This window comes from Delphinus delphis, chromosome 17 (genome assembly GCF_949987515.2).
Source record: "Delphinus delphis chromosome 17, mDelDel1.2, whole genome shotgun sequence".
In the NCBI taxonomy this organism is placed as follows: Eukaryota; Metazoa; Chordata; class Mammalia; order Artiodactyla; family Delphinidae; genus Delphinus; species Delphinus delphis.
Genome location: NC_082699.1, coordinates 23967264 through 23988474, shown reverse-complemented (window position 1 = coordinate 23988474; position 21211 = coordinate 23967264). Strand labels below are relative to the sequence as shown.

Sequence of the window (21211 nt, the reverse complement as noted above, 5' to 3'; positions counted from 1 at the left end):
ATGACATACAATTATAATATCATTTCTATAGGAAGTTTATTCTACTTTGTATTAATTTGCTTTAGATGCTGGCTTTTTTCCCCAAATATTTGGAGCTAAAAGCTAAACTTTCTGTAATGTTCTCCCTCAACCCTCCTCTCTTTGGATTGAATTCATTTAACCAGTCCAGTTGACCCCAAGGGAGGTATGGATGTCAATTATTGCTACAACTTAATACTAATGACTACTTAAATATTTAATTACTGTAACACTTGACACTTAGGGAGAAACTATTTATAATCATCAAAACCACGCCTTTGTTTTCATCTTTCATGCCTGGCGTTTGGCATATTCCTGTTGTAACATCGCTGGGAATGAGCTGCTCTAGAGGTGGAAAAAATGCCTCCCTCTCTCTTCCACCTCCAGGCAGAAGAAGTTGCACTGAAAGTGATTAGTGATGGATATTTTAAAAATTTATAATTACATTAGTCAGTTTTCCAAACTACGTTTTTATTGAAAATTTATTGCATTTTAGAAGTGTGAAATATTTTCTTATTCCTTTCTATTGAGTATCGATGTCATTTAAACAGTTAGCTCTTAAAAGCACTCATTTTTCTTGGACTCTTACTTTGCTTCATTAACTAGTGCATTCTAAGAAATATGGTAACTCTTTAATGAGTTGCAAGTAGACCCAGGTGGCTGACCATTGTCCTGTGGAGCTGGGGCTCGGTCTGGCAGGAACACCATGGAAGATACTCTCTTTTTCCTGACAAGTGCAGGCCAAGGAGAGCAGGGAGCTCAGTTTAGGGCTCTGTGTTCTTGTGAAAGATACATTCCAGCCAAGGCAATCCTGAGGCACAAGTCATCCCTGGGCTCGGGAAGAATACATATGTGAGCAGGTCCTGTGACTCCCAACACACATATACTTCAGAGTTTTCCTTTAGTCTGAGGGTTTCTAGTCATTAATACCATACTTTGCCAGTCTCTGCTGTTACTGGGCCCACATATTCTCATTTTATTCTGAAGATGCTGTATGTTTATGGCTTTAGCTCCTATTATTCTAAATCTGTTTGATCACATGCTTTGTGCTTTTCCTCCTAACTAAAATTAAAAAGAAACAAATAAGCATATCCTCTATTTAAGTGGGCGAGTGAAGCTTTACTGACTATGTACACTGACTTCATGAAAGGGAGAGACTGTCTCTGGACCTGTGAAATGTCTTATAGATGCACATATTTTGAAACATACTCTGCTGATGAGTGAGGCTCTGGGTTGCCAGATAGTCTGGTTCTTCTTTGTATACTTAGGACTTTAACAAGTTCACTCCAGACCTCATTTACAGCACCAATGACATTACAAAATCCTTTTTCTTTTTTAACTTTAGTCTCCTTTTTCAGTCATCACAGTCCTAAAATCTGAAATGTTCCTTTTCTACCGATTCACTTTTTGTAATTAGAATTTCATTTCTTTTTTTATGAAATCAAAAGTATCTTCTCTAGAAAAATACATATTTTTCTATTCTTCTACCAAATTTGTCAAACTTTATAAAATTATAGGCCTCTTTATTTTCCTTAACCAGTTTTAATTCCTTGAGGTCTAAATTCATATTAGTCTTAAACTTTAATCACCATTGCATTTAGTAAAAAATCATAAGAAAAATTAATATGACTTTTTAATTGTCATACTAATGAAGGATTTCATTAAGATCTTAACTGCTATAAATAAAGGATAAAAAACAATTCTTCATTAGATAAAGAGTGTGGTTAAGATCAGTATCATAGTCAAAGATATAAGGCTTGATTTTATATATATAGCTCTCTTCATTAAACATAATCAGCATGAAATATTTAAGAATTTATTTACTTAATTGAGTTTTCTCAGTTGTAGAAGAGAAAACAATAATGTTTTAAATTTTTAGATTTTTCTAAGTCTCACGCTTTCAAGCCTTCGAAGTTTTTGCACATCTGAAAGGCTTTTCTCGTGCTTGCGATGCTTCTTGTTTGCATTATGACAGGTGGTGCCTCAATTGTGCATTACTTTGTAATGTCAGTTATTTGATTTCTGTGTGACTTTTTTCCCATTTAAACTATAAAATCTTCAAGATGAACAGGGACAGCAGAGTCTGTGGTCTCCCGTCATGGCCATCTGCACATAGTCATGCAAAGCTGATATTTTGGGTGACTAAGAATTTTTGCATTTCATTTCACAGGTGGGGAGCATTAAGCGGGAAATGGCCTTCACATTTCAACCAGAGGACTTAAAACGTGACTCTAGTAAAAAACTGTCTCATCAACACTTGTTCCCCTTGGCCATGGAGGAGGATGTGAAAACAGCAGACACCAAAAAAGTCAACCGAGTCCTTGACCATGAAAAAGAAAACACTCGCTCCATCTGTCTCCTTGAACAAAAACGAAAAGTTGTTTCTTCCAATATTGACGTTCCTCCAGCAAGGTAAGGGACCGTTAGACCTTATATGTGTCTGCTCCAGGAAGTCAGTGGAGAGCATGTATAGTCTCCGCCGTATCTCTCTAAAGTATAGACTTAGGAAGGTTTTTCTGCCAAGAACATTTTTCTGTTGCTTGTGTGAAATAGAGCAGGTGGCCGTGCTCTTCAGAACTGACTCAGGCTGTAGTAGTTGGAACTACTGTGGCTCTAGAAAAGAATGTTTTATTAGATTTTGGCAAATGAACAACAAGAGCAAAAGAATAAATATAAAAAAATAAAAGAAACATGAAATGTATGACCGAGCGTAGCCACTTAAAAGCAAGAATACTCATATCTTTTGGTCAGGTGTTGGAGAGCTATGGCTGTAGGGCAGATTCAGCCCCTGGCCTGTTTTTGTTTGGCCTGCCAGATAAGAATAGTTTTACATTTTTAAAGGGAAAAGTAAGTGTAGAATATGGGATATAGATCATAGATGGCCTGCAAAGCCTAAAATATTTATGTGTGACTCATTATAGAAAAAGTTTGGTGATCCCAGGTTTATATCATGGTAATCCTTTTAAGACAGATCTAGCTTAGAACTGGGCCAAGAGGGTTTATCTGAAATATTAAAAGGCTTTTATTACATTGTAATTCTATTTAAACCACATCCAGCGCCATTGAACCAAAGGACAACATTATGGCAGAATGACAGTGGAACAGTAGTAGAATATACATGCTAGACCTTTTACTTATTTTCTTGCCTGTCATTTATCTCACCTAGAAAGTAAGTTCCATGTTGGCCGTGATTTTAGTCCATCTTGTTCAGTGGTGTAGCCCTAGTATTAAAACCATGTTGAATTATATATTAAGAGCTCAATAAATATTTGTTGAATGAAGAAAAGAAAGGAGATGCTGTAGCATGAAAGCTTGCTTATTTTTAATATGTGAAATATATTTTGTTACCAAAAAACATCTGTAATGAAATGTTATAAGCAATTGTTTGAGAAGTTCTGCGTTTGTTTGAGTGGTTTCTGATAGCTAACTAGGAAAATAGTATCTTTAGAAAAGGAATAAATGTTCCTTTTCTACTGATTCACTTTTTGTAATTAGAATTTCATTTCTTTTTATATGAAATCAAAAGTATCTTCTCTAGAAAAATACATATTTTTCTATTCTTCTACCAAATTTGTCAAACTTTATAAAATTATAGGCCTCTTTATTTTCCTTAACTTTTAATTGAAACTTTTCATATATTCATTACCTCTGTTTAACTACTTGGAATTATTTGCTTTTCTCATTTATTCATATAAAATACATGCTGAATTCTTTAGGATTAGTTCCTTTAACTGGGGGTTCATTATGAAATGTCTTATCATGCCCTGAACCTGGTAGGCACCTCAGTTCATATCCGTTATTTGGTTGACTCATAGGTAAAATGACATGTAATTTGAAATGTGAAGAGCTATGGTTTTATTTTTTTGCTAAGCCTGTAGGACAAGAATTAGACTTCCCAATATTACATAGTTTAGGGCCAACTTGCAATTCTGTAGAACTTACTCTACATAAAATTTTCATTAGACCATTTTATATGTTGAAAGACCTGGAATTCATAATTTTAACTTGTCATCGATGGTTTTAGGTATATCTTTAGTCTTTAATTTTTACCCACTTGCAGTAGTTTCTGGGGAAAATAATGAAGAGAGGAAGAAGAAAAATGTTTTCTGCCTTTTCTGGCTCTGTTGTGTGGAATATTCTTTCTTCCCTCTCAAATTCACTGAGTGCACTTAAAAGTCAAGCCAGTGTTATTATGGAGTTCTTTAAACAATATTGGGACATTAATTGGAAACCCAGTTAATGTGCAGCAACAATTCCCCAATGACAAGGTATAGCATAGATGTGTTAATCTATTATGGGAAAGACTAGTTAAAGCTTCATTGTTTGAGATCTCCAGTGATACACTTATTTTCATTGCTGTAGTAAGAGTTTAATTATCACAAATATGCCAACAGTTGGTGAAATAAATTACTCTTTTTTAAAGTGATGATGAAGGAATCAGAAGTTGTGGAGTTCATCTAACTCTCCACTCTTTCTGTTCTATTTTCTTTTACTGTTATCAAGTTATTTTGTAAATGTAAACTTTCCACTGTCATCTAAATAGATCAATATTTTGTTTTAAAGAAACTCCTTTACTGGACATGTAGGAAGATACAGGATTTTTCTTTTTGTTTTTTTTAGAAGAAATCGTTATATCTGTTGGCAGTACGTAAATAATGAGACTTGAGTAAGTCTACGGGTATACGGGAATATTGGTATGAGTAAACCTTTATATCTATATCTTATATAGTATATCATATATAACACACGTGTATTATATATACCCCATATACATATTCTGTATCGCTATATCTAGCCACATGGTTATTGCAACTTATTACTCTTCTAAATCCAGACATTAGGTATTGGCCAGCTCTTAGAAGGGCAGGACAACGATTTTAGGTGAATAGAGTATGACTGGTGCAGAGCTCCTCATTGGTTTAAAATCAGTTCTCTATAATCTTTCTCATTTTATATTTTGCTTATTGCCACTGTAGCTAACAGGATTTTTGTTGAACTTCACTTTCTGTGGTTTGTAAGATGAAATATGAAGTTTTTTCTATGGTTTGTGTAATGAAAACAATGGGTATATTTTATATGTTTTTTCATATCCCTAGAAAGTTCTGAGAACCACGCCCCTCTTTAATCACTGTACCTCACTGCAATTAAGCATCACTGATTTCATCTCCATTCAATAGACATTTATTGAGTACCTGCTATGAACTCAGTACTCAGTAAAAAAGTGAATGAGGCAGCATGCTAACCCTCCAGGACCTTACCATCAGAGAGCCAGACACCTAAGTGGTTAATATCAAATAACTTGCTCTCTTCTCATTAGAACTGGGTGAATTTGTATGTAATGGAGAATCTCTTAGTATTAGGAAAGTTGTTAGTGTGACACAACTATTTAAAAGCCTAATTTCCTTTTATTAATATCTTTTTCAAGATGGGGATAAATGGAACAGAGGAGGAACTCTGTATCTGAGATCTGCATTACAAAATCCGTTTCTTTACCCATTTTCTGAGGACGCACTTAAGAGCTGCTAGTTTCAGGAAAACATAAATTTAAGTAAGTTATTAATCCAGATGTGTCAGGCTGGGTCATCTGAGAAGCAAATGCCAAGATAGGATTGAACGTGCAAGTGTTTTATTAGGATAAACACCTGGGGTGGGTGGAGGCAGGGAAGGCAGGAGGTGCGAGTCAGACTAAGGTGCAGGTCTGAGCCCAGTGAGGGAGAGGGGTGAGGGAAGGCTGGATGGAAGTGTCTGAGACTGCCTCGCAAGGCCACCGGGACTCCTGCATTATATTAATTACATGAGTTATATTAATGCAAGAGAGTCCACTTACCCACGGGATATTGCTTGATTGATTTCAGGAAGAAACAGTGTTTTTTTTCTTTTTTTGTTTCCCGGTGGGGGGCAGGCGGGGGGTGGTGCAGAGGGGTGAATGCATTATAAGGTGAGGTCCTCAAAATATCCCTTGAATTATTCCAGGTTCTTCAGGGGAGAAAACTAAATAGGAAGAGCACAAGAGTATGTAAAAGAGCATGCGAATGAGCAGTGTTCGTCTTTGGACCTAAAGATCTATCGTTGATGGAAAAAAAATTCTTTCCAATTTTAAAGATGATGGAGGAGGAATAAGTTGGTGGGGCGTGAGGTGACCTGTACGAGGCGTGTCAGTGCTAACAGTGGGGACAGCAGCCTTTAAATGACTGATCCCTCTCTCTGAAGGTTTCATCACTTATTCATTTAGTAATGTCTGGTTATAAAAGATAACAGCTCCCTCCGAAAGAGACTGTGAATTGAAAATGAGGAGTTACTAATTATAAACATGTTATCTTAAGTATTTTTTAATCTTCAGGGAAAATACTAGCTTTAGTGATCTCTATGGCGAGTTAGGAAAATGAGCTTTAAGAGGATAAGGAGAGGAATACAAAGAGACGGGGGTGTGAAGAGTTGAGCCAGAATGAAAATCCAATACTGTAGTTTGGCCCAAGAAGTGAATAGGAGGCCAAGGTCAGTAAAGACAAAGGCCAGTCAGAGATTTCCTGTGGGCAGAGCTCAGTGGTCCATTAGCCAAGACAGTATTTTAGCCTTATTGGAAAAAGATGATGAGCCTGGGCCCAGATAATCAATGAAACATGCCCAGTTTAGTGGTGGAAATTTGGGGAAAAGAAAGAAAGATTTGAAATCCAGAGTAGGGAATTTAAAGATTTTTCCAGGGATGTAGGGCGTAGAACTAGTCGGAAGGAATTGTTCAGTTCTTGGGATGTGTGCCAAGCTATTGCAGTAGCACGAGACTTCTGTGAATTGGCCTGACTGAATACCGTTGGTAACACCAAATTCTTTCAAAGTCCAAGTAATGCTCATTTCAGTGTTTGACCTGTCCTGATGGGTAAACTAGGCATGTTGGTAAAGCCTGTAAGTACCAGAAAATAAAACATAAAGGACTCAGGAGAGCCACTTTTGGAGGAGAAATTTTCTACTCATTTTAACTCTGCCTGGTTATAGGTAAGGATTGAGGTTTCTTTTTATTTTCCCATATGGATATCCAGTTGTTACAGTTGTTGGACAGATTAGCCTTTCCCCATTGCATTACCTTGACATCTTTTTCAAAATCAACTGACCATATATGTGCGTGTCTAGCTCTGGACTCTGTTCTGTATCTGTGTGTCTATCCTTATGCCAGTACTACAGTCTCTTTTTTTTTAACATCTTTATTGGAGTATAATTGCTTTACAATGTTGTGTTAGTTTCTTCCGTACAACAAAGTGAATCAGCTATAGGCATACATATATCCCCGTATCCCCTCCCTCTTGCGTCTCCCTCCCACCCTCCTTATCCCACCCCTCTAGGTGGTCACAAAGCACCGAGCTGATATTCCTGTGCTCTGCAGCTGCTTCGCACTAGCTATCTGTTTTACATTTGGTAGTGTATATATGTCAGTGTTACTCTCTCACTTCATCCCAGCTTACCCTTCCCCCTCCCCATGTCCTCAAGCCCATTCTCTATGTCTGTGTCTTTATTCCTGTCCTGCCCCTAGGTTCATCAGAACCATTTTTTTTTTTAGATTCCATATATGTATGTGTTAGCATATGATATTTGTTTTTCTCTTTCTGACTTACTTCACTCTGTATGACAGACTCTAGGTCCCTCTTGATTGCTGTAGTAAGTCTTTTTTTTTTTTTGTAGTAAGTCTTGATAGTAGGTAGTATGAGTATGCCAACCTTGTTCTGCTTTTTTAAACATATCTTTCTAGGTTTGCTGGATTTCCATATAGATTTTAGAATATTCTACCATTTTCTACCCTTCAAAAAAGCCTATTGGAATTTTAATTGTTATTACATTTGAATCTATAGGTCAGTTTAGGGTGAATTGATATCATAAAAACATCAAATCTTCCAATTTATAGACAGAATGTCTTTACATTCACCCAGTTCTTTTATTCTTCTCAGTAGCATTTGTAGTTTTCAGTGCTTAGATCTTGCATTAGTTTGTTAACTTAATTTGTAAGTACTTTATGTTTTTAGATACTGTTCTAAATAATATTTAATTTTTTTTGGTAATCTTTTTTCTTCCAGTTTTATTAAGATATAATTGACATACAGCACTGTATAAGTTAAGATGTACAGCATAATGATTTGACTTACATCATGAAATGATTAGAAATCTAGTGATTAGCACAATAAGTTTAGAGAACATCCATCATCTCATATAGATACATTAAATAAATATAAAATTATCTTTCCTTGGGATGAGAACTCTTAGGGTTTGCTTTCTTAGCTTTCATATATAACATACAACAGTGTTAATTATATTTATCATGTTGTACATTACATCCCTAGCACTTATTTATCTTATACGTGGAAGTTTGTACCTTTTGATTGCCTTCATCTAATTCTCCCTCCCCAACTACCTGCCTCTGGGTAACCACAAATCTGATCTCTTTTTCTATGAGAGAGTTTGTTTTTGAAGTATAATTGACCTACAGCACAATGTTAGTTCTTACTACATGACAGAGTGATTGAATATTTCTGTACATTTCAAAATGATCACTGTGATAAGTCTGGTTATTATCTGTCACCATACTAAGACATTACATAGTTTTTGACTGTATTCCCTACACTGCATATTGAATATCTGTGACTCATTTATTTTGTAACTGGAAGTTTGTACCTCTTATTCTCCCTTACCTATTTCTTTCCTCTTCCCCCCGGCCCTGCTCTGGCAATCACCTGTTTTTTTCTCTGTATCTATAGCTATTTCTGTTTTGTTATATTTGTTCATTTGTTTTGTTTTCTAGATTTTACATATAAGTGAAATCATACAGTATTTTTCTTTCTCTGTGACTTATTTCACTTAGCATGATACCCTCTAGGCCCATCCATGTTGTCACAAATGGCAAGATTCCATTCTTTTTTTATGGCTGTGTAATATTCCAGTGTGTGTGTGTGTGTGTGTGTGTGTGTGTGTGTTATCTTCTTTATCCATCTATCTATTGATGGGCACTTATGTTGCTTCCATATCCTGGCTAGTGTAAACAATGCTGCAATGCACACAGGGTGCATATATCTTTTTGAATTAGTGTTTGTTTTCTCATCAGAAAAATACCCAGGAGTGGAATTACTGGATCTTATGGCAGTTCTATTTTTAATTTTTTGAGGAATTTCCATACTGTTTTCCATAGTGGCTGTAACAGTTTACATTCCCACCAACACTGCACAAGGGTTTCCTTTTCTCCACATCCTTACCAACACTTGTTATTTCTTGCCTTTTTGATAATAGCCGTTCTGACAGGTATGAAGTGATATCTCATTGTGGTTTTGATTTGCATTTTCCTGATGATCTCTGATGTTGAGCATCGTTTCATATGTATGTTGGCCATCCGTATGTCTTCTTTGGAAAAATGTGTAATCAGTTCCTCTGCCCAATTTTTAATAGGGTTGTTGGGCAACTTTTGATACTGAGTTCAATGAGTTCTTTGTTTATTTTGGATATTAACCCCTTGTTGGATATATCATTTGCAAATATTTTATTGGCATATAATTGTTCATGGTAATCTTTTATGATCTTTTGTACTTCTGTGGTGTCAGTTGTAACTTCTCCTTTTTAATTTCTGATTTTATTGACTTGGGCCCTGTCTCCTTTTTTCTTGATGAATCTGAGTAAAGGTTTATTAATTTTGTTTATCTGTTCAAAGAACCAGCTCTTAGTTTTTTTGTCTCTATTTCATTTATTTCTGCTCTGATCTTTATCATTTCTTTCCTTCTACTAACTGGGTTTTGTTTGTTTTTCTAATTCCTTTAAGTGTAAGGTTAGGTTGTTTCTTTGAGGTTTTCTTGTTCCTGAGGTGGGCTTGTATCACTGTAAACTTCCCTCTTAGAACTGTTTTTGCTGCTTCGCATAGATTTGGGATCATTATGTTTTCATTTTCATTTGCCTCCAGGTATTTTTAAATTTTCTTTGATTTCTTTAGTGATCCGTTGGTTGTTTAGTCGCATATTGTTTAGCCTTCATGTGTTTGTGTTCTTGAGGTTTTTTCCTTGTAGTTGATTTCTAGTCTCATGGCATTGTGGTCAGAAAAGATTCTGGATATGATTTTTATTTTCTTAAGTTTACTCTGTGTGGCCAGGGCCCAGAGGGTGTTGGGGCTGATGCCTTGTCCACTGGTGGGTGAGGCTGGTCCCAGGGCTAGTGCCAGCCCATTAGTAGGTGGAGCCAGGTTGTGGGTCCAGTGTGGAGCCAGGGCCCTGTGAGTCCAGGGGTTGGTATCAGCCTGCCAGTGGGCAGGGCCAGCTGTGGAGATGGCTGGCTGTGGGACCCTGGGGGATTCTAGGCCTAGTTTCAGGTCTTGGGCCCTCTGGTGGACAGGGCTGGGTCCTGGGGCAGCTGTGGGTTCGGGGGTCTTAAAGAAGCCCGCCTGCTTGTGGGTGTGGCTCTGTCCCTGCCCAGCTAGCTACTTGGCCTGAGGTGTCCCAGTACTGATGCCTGCAGGCTGGTGGGTGAGGCAAGCAAGGTCCTGGTGCTAACATGCTCGAGGGAGGATTCCAAAGTGACACTTGCCAGCCCCAATGTCCTTTTGGTAGAATGAGCTCTCAGAATGGTTGCTACCAGTGTCTGTGTCCCCACGCTGAGCTCTAGATGCCTCCTGCCTCTCAGGGAGTCTCTCCAAGATCAGCAGGTAGGTCTGACTCAGGCTTCTTTCAAACTACTGCTTCTGCTCTGGGTCCAAGAATGTGTGAGATTTTGTGTGCGCCCTTTAAGAGTGGAGTCTCTATTTCTCCAGCCCTCTGGCTCTCCTGAAAGTAAGCCCTGCTGGCCTTCAAAGCCAAATGTTCTGGGAGCTCGTCTTGCTGGTACCGGAAACCCAGGGTGGGGAGCCCGGTGTGAGGCCTGGACCCCTTCCGCCTTGGGGAGAACCTCTGCAGTTGTAATTATCCTATCATGTGTGGGTTGCCTACCCGGGGTTATGGCCTCTTGACTGTACCACATCTTTGCCCTGCTTACCCATCTCACTGTGGTTCCTTCTTTATATCTTTAGTTGTAGCAGATCTTTTCCTCTTTTCTTCTGGTCATTCGCATCAATAGTTGCTCTGTAAATAGTTGTCATTTCGGTGTGCCCGTGGCAAGAGGTGAACTCAGGGTCTTCCTGCTCTGCCGTCTTGGCCACTCCCCCACCAAATGATATTATTATTATTATTTTTTTTTTTTTTTTGCGGTACGCGGCCTCTCCCGCCGCAGAGCACAGGCCCCGGATGCACAGGCTCAGCGGCCAAGGCCCACGGGCCTAGCTGCCCCGCGGCATGCGGGCCTCTCCCAGACCGGGGCACAAACCTGCGTCCCCTGCATCCGCAGGCGGACCCGCAACCACTGCGCCACCAGGGAAGCCTGATGATATTATTTTAAATGTCAACTTCAAGTTATTCATTGCTGATACAGAGAAATACAATTTATATTTTGACCAACTATACTGAAAACTTACTAAACTCAGGCATTAGGTTTTTTAGTTTTTTTGGTAGATTTGTTTTTAGGAGGGTCTACATAAATGATCATGCTGCCTGCAAATAAAGACAACTCATTACTCTTCCTCTCCTGTATGTATACCTTTCATTTATGTTTTGTCTTTTTGCACTGGCTTGCACCTCCAACGTAAGACTGAATATAAGTGGCAAAAATGGGTATCCTTATCTTGTTCTTCAAGGGGAAAGCACTCAGTATATTTCACTGTTAAGAATGATGATAGCTGCAGGATTGTTTTCTTTCTTTATGAGAGCATGGAAGTACTCTTCCATTTCTAATTAGCTGATGAGAGTTTTTATCATCAATAAATGTTGAATATTGTAAAAAAAATGCATCTATCTACGTGAGCATACTTAACAATTATTTTAATGTGTCGAGTTACATTCATTGGTCTTCGACCATTGAGTCAGCTTTGGATTCCGGAGCTAAAACCCCCTTAAATATCAAAGGATCAATTTTTGCTAAAATTCTATTAAAGATTCATTCATTTCCATCCACTGACCTATCATTTTATTTACTTGGATATTGTTGTGTGGTTTTGATATCAGTTTAATGATGGCCTCATAAAATGGGTTAGGAAGTGTTCCCTCCTCCTTGTTTTCTGAATTTGTTTTAGGACTGGTATTACTTCTTCCTTAAAGGGTAGGTCTACTGATGAAGCCATCTGGACCTGGAGTTTTCTTTATGGGAGTGTTTTTCATTACAGATTCAATTTTTAAGATTGATATACAGTTGACCCTTGCACAGCACAGGTTTGAACTGTGCGGGTCCACTTATACACAGATCTTTTCAATAGTAAATACTATAATACTACATGGTCCACAGTTGGTTAGATCTGTAGATGTGGAGGAACCGTGAAAACGGAAGGCCGACTATATTATACGCAGGTCAACCCCCTCGTTGTTCAAGGGTCGACTGTAGTGCTATTCAGCTTTCATGTTTCTTTTTGAATCAGTTTTGGTAATTTGTGTCTTTCAAGGAATTTATCCATTACATATAAATTGTCAAATTTGTTAGCATGGAGTTGTTCATAATATTGCCTTTTTAAAAAAGATGGAGAATCTACAGTAATGTTCCCTCTCCCATTTCTGATATTGGTCAGTGTGTCATCTTTTTTTTTTAACCAGTCTAACTAGCAGTTTATCAGTGTTATGGCTGTTGTCAAGGAGCCAGCTTTCACATATATTGATTTTCTCTATTGTTTGTCCATTTTCTATTTCATTGATTTCTTCTTTTATTATTTCCTTCCTTCTGCTTATTTTGAGTGTAAATTCCTCCTCTTTTTCTAGTTTCTTAAGGTAGAATTTTAGACTGTTAATTGTAGACTTTTCTTCTTTTATGTTATAAGGATTTAATGGTATAACTCCTAAGCACTTCTTTATATGCACCTCCCAATTTTTGTTAGGTTGATATTTTAATATTAGATTTTTTAATATTAGATTTTTAATATTTTTATTAGATTATTAATATTTTTTAATATTTAATCTTTTTATATTAGATTTTTAGATTTAATATTTTTTATTATTAGATTATTTAATATTTTAATATTTTTAATATTAGATTATTATAATTAGATTTTATTTTAAAAAGTAAGAGATACAAAACATTTTTCATCTTATTATTTATAATTGAGAAAATAATCCAGAGAATAGAAATATAGAGTATATTCTTGAAATAGGATATTTTACTCACTGTATTCATTATAGTTACTGATATGTTTAGAATTTTTCACCATCTTAATTTTTTTTTTCCCCCCGATACGCGGGCCTCTCACTGTTGTGGCCTCTCCCGTTGCGGAGCACAGGCTCCGGACGCACAGGCTCAGCGGCCATGGCTCACGGGCCCAGCCGCTCCGCGGCATGTGGGATCTTCCCAGACCGAGGCACGAACCCGTGTCCCCTGCATCGGCAGGCGGACTCTCAACCAGTGTGCCACCAGGGAAGTCCTTTATTTCTTTTTTTTTTTTTTTTTTTGCGGTACGCGGACCTCTCACTGTTGTGGCCTCTCCCGTTGCAGAGCACAGGCTCCGGACGCACAGGCTCAGCGGCCATGGCTCACGGGCCTAGCCGCTCCGCGGCATGTGGGATCTTCCCAGACCGGGGCACGAACCCGTGTTCCCTGCATCGGCAGGTGGACTCTCAACCACTGCGCCACCAGGGAAGCCCTCTTTTTTTCTTTTTTAAACCATGCTTTACTATGTTTTCTTTTTCCTACCTTTTGTTTTATTGATCTAGCTTGATTAGAAAGTTATATATTCTGTTTCTTTTTTCTTTTTTTTAAGATTTGTTCCTCAATACCTTATTTTTTAAAAGACTTTATTTTTCAGAGCAGTTCTAGGTTCACAACAAAATTGAGACGCAGTTACAGAGATTTCCCATATACCCTCTGTCCCCACACACGCAGAGCACCCCTCCTGTTATCAACATCTGTCATCGTTTTTGTCCTCAAGTTTACTTCCCTAAATGTTAGTGTTGTATATTAAATGGGTTTGGACAAATATATAAGGACATGTATCCCTCATTATAGTACCATCCAGGGTATTTTCACTGCCCTAAAAAATTCTCTGTGCCCTGCTTATTGATCCCTTCCCCTACCCTGAACTCCTGGAAACCACTAATCTTTTTACTGTCTCCATAGTTTTGCCTTTTTCAGAATGTCTATAGTTGGAATAATATAATATGCAGCTTTTTCAGATTGGCTTCTTTCACTGAGTAATGTGCATTTTTTAAATTTATTCAACATCTTTATTAATTAAGTGGATTTTATGTGCCAGCTACTGGAATACAAGGTAAAATAAATAGACATATTTCCTGCCCTGGTAGAATTGAGGAGAGAGAGAGATTCTAAACAACACAAATATAAACACATAATTATACATTATAATAATTTTAATAGATGGAATGTACAGGGTGTTATGAGGTCCATAAGTAGGAAGACTTATTTTAGAATGAGGCATAAGGAAAGGCCTCTTTAATGCAAGTACACTTTAGCTGAGACCTAAAGAATGAGGAGGTGTTAGACAGACTGACTAGAGAGGAAGGTATTCCAGGTAGGGGAGAGTATGCCTGCAAGCCTCAAGGTAAGAAAGAAGGCCAGTGTGGCTGAAGCACAGAGAATGGGGGAGAGCGGCAAGAGATGAGGTTGGAGAGGCACCCAGGAGGCAAATCATATTGAGCTATATTGATTGTGTTAAAGATTTTTAAAGTATATATTTAGATCAATTAGAAGAATTTTATGGAGAAGAATGATTAATGTTCCTTTTGTATTTAGGACTGATCACATTAACTGTTACATGTACATTGGGTTTGAGAAGGACAAGGTGGGTGCAGGGAGACTAGTCGGGAAGCTGCTCCTTTAGTGCAGAACAGATGTCATGGGAGTCTGGACTGCATAGAGTGGTGACAGCTGAGATGAAGACAAGTGGACAGACTTGAGATGCATTTTTGAAGTAGACGTGAGGCTTCTTGGTTGTAAGCAACAGAAAATGACTAGCTGATTTAACAAAGGATGGAGTTTTCTGAAAGACTTACAGAGTTTCTAGGGAGGCGGTTAGAAAGTGGGCAGGAGGGTGGGGAGCTAGAAACACAGTTATGTTCATTCATTCTACCAGGGCCTGCAACTGAGCTTTTTGGCTTCTAAAGCAAGAGATGTATGTGTTTGGAAATTCTCCGGGCACTGGAAATAAATTCAGGCATTGGAGCACAAATTTAACAAACGACAGACCTAAGACTGGGAGGTTTCTGACCCCAAGTGAATTTTTGTTTCTTATTACCATCATTAGTGTTTATCAGAGAACATTAATTTATTGTCAGTTGCAAATGTGATGCCTTAAAATACATTGATAATTCTAATATCACTTGCTGTCCAGACTCTAAAAAACAATAAAAACTCAACTGTTAGGAAAACATTATTAGATAACCTGGATCATTAGAGCATGGCATTTGTTATCCTCTTTTTGCCAGACATTGTTTTTTTGGAAGTACTGATGCTTAAACGGGTTGGATTTCACCCAAACAGCAATTACAATTTGATTACGCAAAGTAGAAACTGTCTTCTAATTATAACTCTAAAGCTAAAGAAATCTATTAGCAAACCAGTTGTAACAAGGGAAAAAGAAAAGTTTGGCCAAAAATATTCCTAACAACAATTTATTAGAATACTCCAGATTGTTAGTTTGCTGTTGGAAAAAAATTGAACCATACGGCACTGTTTGTTTTGCAGGGTTTTAAAATATAGTGATGTCATATATATCACTTGCTGGGTAAAATGAAGTCATCTTCTCCTTATAGAATGCCTCTTTGGGAACTGTATCGTTTAGAAAGAACTTGAGAAACTCATTAACCTTTGAGTTCAAAGTTAGGAAATGACCCGAGCTTCAAGCAATATCTCATGTTGACAATGGAAAATTGTGAACTTATTTGGGCTACCATTTTCAGTGGTGTTCTCTACATTTTCTCCTTTGTCTTTTATGTACTATATATTACTTATAGAAAAGTCTTTTATGTCAGACTTGGAATTAAGTGAGAGATAAGGCAAAATTGGTATCATTATATCTGAATCTCCAGAAGCATAGCAGTTTCTGGAGCAAATGTTTAATGTTTAAATGTATTAAAAACTTTTTAGGTCACAAACTCTGTAACCAATATGAAACTACTGAAAAGACGGAAAAGTTTAAAAGGTCTCTAAGCTTATCTCATTGAACATTTTCTTTTTAAAAAAATATATTGGGGGCTTCCCTGGCGGCACAGTGGTTGGGAGTCCGCCTGCCGATGCAGGGGACACGGGTTCGTGCCCCGGTCCGGGAGGATCCCACATGCCGCAGAGCGGCTGGGCCCGTGGGCCATGGCCGCTGGGCCTGCAGGTCCAGGGCCTGTGCTCCGCAACAGGAGAGGCCACAGCAGTGAGAGGCCCGCATACCACAAAACAAAACAAAATTGGGAGGGCAATATAAATGTACCTACCCGTGTTGGAGAAAGACTAATACTATGTAATTGTTAAGAACCAAAGCAATCTCCTCAAAGTAGCTATGAAGACCATCTTTTCCAGGAAACTTTTTTTTTTATTTTATTTATTTATTTTTTGGCTGTGTTGTGTCTTCGTTGCTGCATGCGGGCTTTCTCTAGTTGTAGTGAGCAGGGGCTTCTCTTCGTTGCGGTGCATGGGCTTCTCATTGCGGTGGCTTCTCTTGTTGCGGAGCACAGGCTCTAGGTACGCGGGCTTCAGTAGTTGTGGCTCGCAGGCTGTAGAGCGCAGTCTCAGTAGTTGTGGTGCACAGGCTTAGTTGTTCCGTGGCATGTGGGATCTTCTCAGACCAGGGCTCAAACCTGTGTCCCCTGCATTGGCAGGTGGATTCTTAACCACTGTGCCATGAGGGAAGTCCCCTCCAGGAAACCTTTATCCACTTCCATCCCTTCCCATCCTTTTAGTAATTCAGGTCAGCAAGTAACTGTTGTTCCTGTTTTCTTGCTTCAGTCTGTCTGTTTGTTACACAGCAGCCAAAATGATCTTCCCAAAGCACAAGTATAATCATGTGGATAGAGGGACGGAAACAGGAAATTGCTAGGAACCGACATAATTGACATTATGACTTAATGAAACACATTGTGCCATCAGAACACAATCAAGTCACCTCTTGCTGGGGATTTGATTCTAAAGTCAACAAATAAATCAAGATTCAGTAGAAACAAAATTATTATTTACAACGTCTTTGATCACCTGTGAGTCCAGAACCCACTATGAAAGACTTGAGATTGGAAACCAATTGAAAAAAAGACAATTATTCTCCCCCTTCCTACTCAGAATTTCATTGAACGGAATGGTGGAATTTATGCCTTTTTTTTTTTTTTCAGTAAAAGAATGGATTCATTTATTAGCATCTGTAAAAGAGACGTACAACTTGAATAAAAGAAGGATGAAACCATGTAACATGATGTTCCGAAGTATTTGAGGCTTGCTAATTTCTTTTCTACTTCTAGAGGCAAGAACCATGAAGTTCTAGATTAGAAATGGTCTCTCTTCTAATGTTCTGTCCATTGTAAGTCTGAGCTAAGAATGAGAAGACATGGTAGGATGCTGATGAAGTTGATCGTTTTTATGCTGTCTCTTCAACTTACTATCATATGAACTTCTAGTTCTTGGCAGAATCTGGGGCAGCCTTGAGCCATAGGTCTCTGGGGATGAGGTTCAGTCTAAGATTTCCCTCGGATTGTTTCACTCCTCTAATATCTCCTCAATTTAAATCTTGTATACCCTGTTACAGCCCCTGAACTAAACATCTTAGTGAAGTTCTAGCAAATAATACTCATAACCCTCGCTCTGAAAACAGTCCAGGACTGAATAAGATCTCAGATGAAGACACGATCTTAGCTCTGCCACCCACACCCCACCTCTGCTTATGGAGACAGTTATACGGGGGGCCCGGGGAAAGCACCAGGGAGGAGAGGCGGCATACCATCAGTGCTGACCAAGAGTTCACAACAGGAAGTGGACGATCAGAGCACCTTTAGTTTACCTGTGTTTTCAAACAATTAATAACGTAACGTAAGGAAGAAGTGAATTAGGGGGAAAACTTGTAAATATCCGTGAGACTGACAAGGCCCATGTTCTCCAAAGGATGTTTGGGGCCATAAAGCTGAGAATAATTATTAAAGCTTTTTAAAAAATATATAGGTATCTGGTGTTGAGGTAGGGGAAATTTTCCCCTTGACCTCTCTTGAGTTTTTGTGACTGAACTAATATTAAAATTTACACAAGACAAATTAACAAGAGAAAAGGAAATAATTTTTAATTCATGTGCACAGAGGTCTCATAGAAATGGGACCTAAGAAGTGGTCAAAGCAGGGAGCTTTTATACTTTTTAGACAAAGAAACGATACATTTGAGAGGAATTGATAGGACAAAGAAGCTTAGGTTTGGGGTGCTGGATTCGTGAAGAATCTAAACAGAGTTTGGGCCTGAGGTGGTAAATAAAATAAGTAACAAGGTTTGTTTATATAGGCTTCTAAGCCCCGAATTCCCTCTCTCTGGCAAAAAGGGTGTCCTTCTACCTCCAGATGCAAGGAGTATACCTCTCATGTGCGAGATTTATTTCCTACTTTCAGGAAGACAGAAATATACATGGAAAAGAATATGAAAAAATATGAATAAGGATATATCCTTATTCATATTTTTTTCCATTATGGTTTATCACAGGATTTGAATATAGTTCCCTGTGCTCTACAGTAGGACCTTGTTGTTTATCCATTCTATATATAATAGTTTGCATCTGCTAACCCCAAACTCCCAATCCTTCCATCGCTGATTCTTAAGTAACTTTAATTCAAAATAATCAATATGCCATTGTGGCATATTTAGGGGCAGCCCCCCGAAGCCCTAACACTGGTATGAACCTCCTTAACAGTGTCCCTTTTCTTAAAATCATTTCAGAGAGATGGGAAATGACCAGATTCTCAGGGAACAGCCTTGGCATTTGGCTTTGTGTAAAGAAGTCTGGTGAGTGGAGAAGAGATTTTTCCTGCAACCATAGGCCAGGAAAAGTCCCTACAGGAAGCTCCTTGGTGTTGTTCCTGGACGCCTCCCTACCTTTAAGGAAAGACAGGAGGTCTGTTATGAGTTATAGCCTTGAGACCACAGTCTTACAGAACATTCATTAACAACATCTTGTCTCACAATGTTTTACACACAGCTATGCATCAGGCTAGAGAGCAAGTTACTTACTCCTTTATTTGGTCTGAGGCCAAGTGACCCAGAGTTAAGAATTGAGAGAGACTGAACATGGATAGAAAGTCGAATCCCTGTTGTTTTTTTAAAGTTCTCTCTTCCTGCCAAATGCTTATAGTTGAATTTCTGTAATTTAAATGCACATATGCTACAACTCTACTCTCATAATATTCTACAAAATTATTAAGGAAGTTGGGGGGGATGGGAGGGAGATCCAAGAGGGAGGGGATATATGTATACATATAACTGATTCAATTCGTTGTACAGCAGAAACTAACACAACATTGTAAAGCAATTATACTCCAATTAAAAAAAAATGATTCAAAAATTATGAAGGAAGTTAATAAGGTGAGTCAGAGAACCAGCAGTTCTAAACCAGCAGTTCTCTTTCCCGTACTGACACCTATAGCGTTGACTGACATTATCTTTATTTTCTTAGTGATAACTTAGGAAAGCTTGTGTTTTGTGACATAAATTTGGCTCAGTTAGTTTATGTGTGTGTGTTTGAGAGAAAACTTTACACACTTGTTTGTGTTGACTTTATTTTTTTTATTGGAGTATAATTGCTTTACAATGTTGTGTTAGTTTCTACTGTACAATTAAGTGAATCAGCTATATGTATACATATATCCCCTCCCTCTTGGATGTCCCTCCCCCCTCCATCCCACCCATCTAGGTCATCATCACAGAGCACCAAGCTCCCTGTACTATACAGTAGGTTCCCACTAGCTATCTATTTTACACATGGTAGTGTATTTATGTCCAATTCATCCCACCCTCCTCTTCCCCCCACTGTGTCCACACGTCCATTCTCTATGTCTACGTCTCTATTCCTATCCTGCAAACAGTTTCATCTGTACCATTTTTCTAGATTCCACATATATGCGTTAATATACGATATTTGTTTTTCTCTTTCTGGCTTACTTCACTCCTTGTGACAGACTCTAGGTCCATCCACATCTCTACAAATGACCCAATTTCATTCCTTTTATGGTTGAGTAATATTCCATTGTATATATGTGCCACATCTTCTTTATCCATTCGTCTGTTGTTGGACATTTAGGTTGTTTCCATGACCTGGCTATTGTAAATAGTGCTGCAGTGAACACTGGGGTGCATGTGTCTTTTTCAGTTATGGTTTTCTCTGGGTATATGCCCAGTAGTGGTATTGCTGGGTCGTATGGTAATTCTATTTTAGTTTTTTAAGGAACCTCCATACTGTTCTCCATAGTGGCTGTATCATTTATATTCCCACCAACAGTGCAAGAGGGTTCCCTTTTCTCCACACCCTCTCCAGCATTTATTGTTTGTAGGTTTTTTGATGATGGCCATTCTGACTGGTGCAAGGTGATACTTCATTGTAGTTTTGATTTGCATTTCTCTAATAATTAGTGATGTTGAGCATCTTTTCATGTGCCTTTTGGCCACCTGTATGTCTTCTTTGGTGAAATGTCTATTTAGGTCTTCTGCCCATGTTTTAAATGGGTTGTTTGTTTTTTTGATATTGATCTCCATGAGCTGTTTGTATAGTTTGGAGATTAATCCTTTGTCCGTTGCTTCATTTGCAAATATTTTCTCCCATTCTGAGGGTTGTCTTTTTGTCTTGTTCATGGTTTCCTTTGCTGTGCAAAAGCTTTTAAGTTTCATTAGGTCCCATTTGTTTATTTTTATTTTCATTACTCTAGGAGGTGAGTCAAAAAAGATCTTGCCGTGGTTTATGTCAAAGAGTGTCTTTCCTATGTTTTCCTCTAAGAGTTTTATAGTATCCAGTCCTACATTTAGGTCTTTAATCCATTTTGAGTTTATTTTTGTGTATGGTGTTAGAGAGTGTTCTAATTTCATTCTTTTACGTGTAGCTGTCCAGTTTTCCCCGCACCACTTACTGAAGAGGCTGTCCTTTCTCCATTGTATATTCTTGCCTCGACATTTCAAATTCACCTATTTCCAATCATTTTGTTTTATATCCCTTTATTAT

General features: G+C 38.2%; 1 protein-coding gene across 2 annotated transcripts in view; it reads left to right on the top strand.

The window, feature by feature from the left end:
- ZNF704 (zinc finger protein 704) overlaps positions 1-21211 on the top strand; it is a 218875-nt gene that overhangs the window by 42511 nt on the left and 155153 nt on the right. The window contains exons 2-3 of one of the 2 annotated variants that reach the window (XM_059994812.1): positions 2189-2430; positions 18943-19008. In XM_059994812.1, the coding sequence (XP_059850795.1) occupies positions 2189-2430; positions 18943-19008 (308 nt within the window). The remainder of the gene's footprint in view (positions 1-2188; positions 2431-18942; positions 19009-21211) is intronic. The other variant, XM_059994813.1, reaches the window with a different exon arrangement.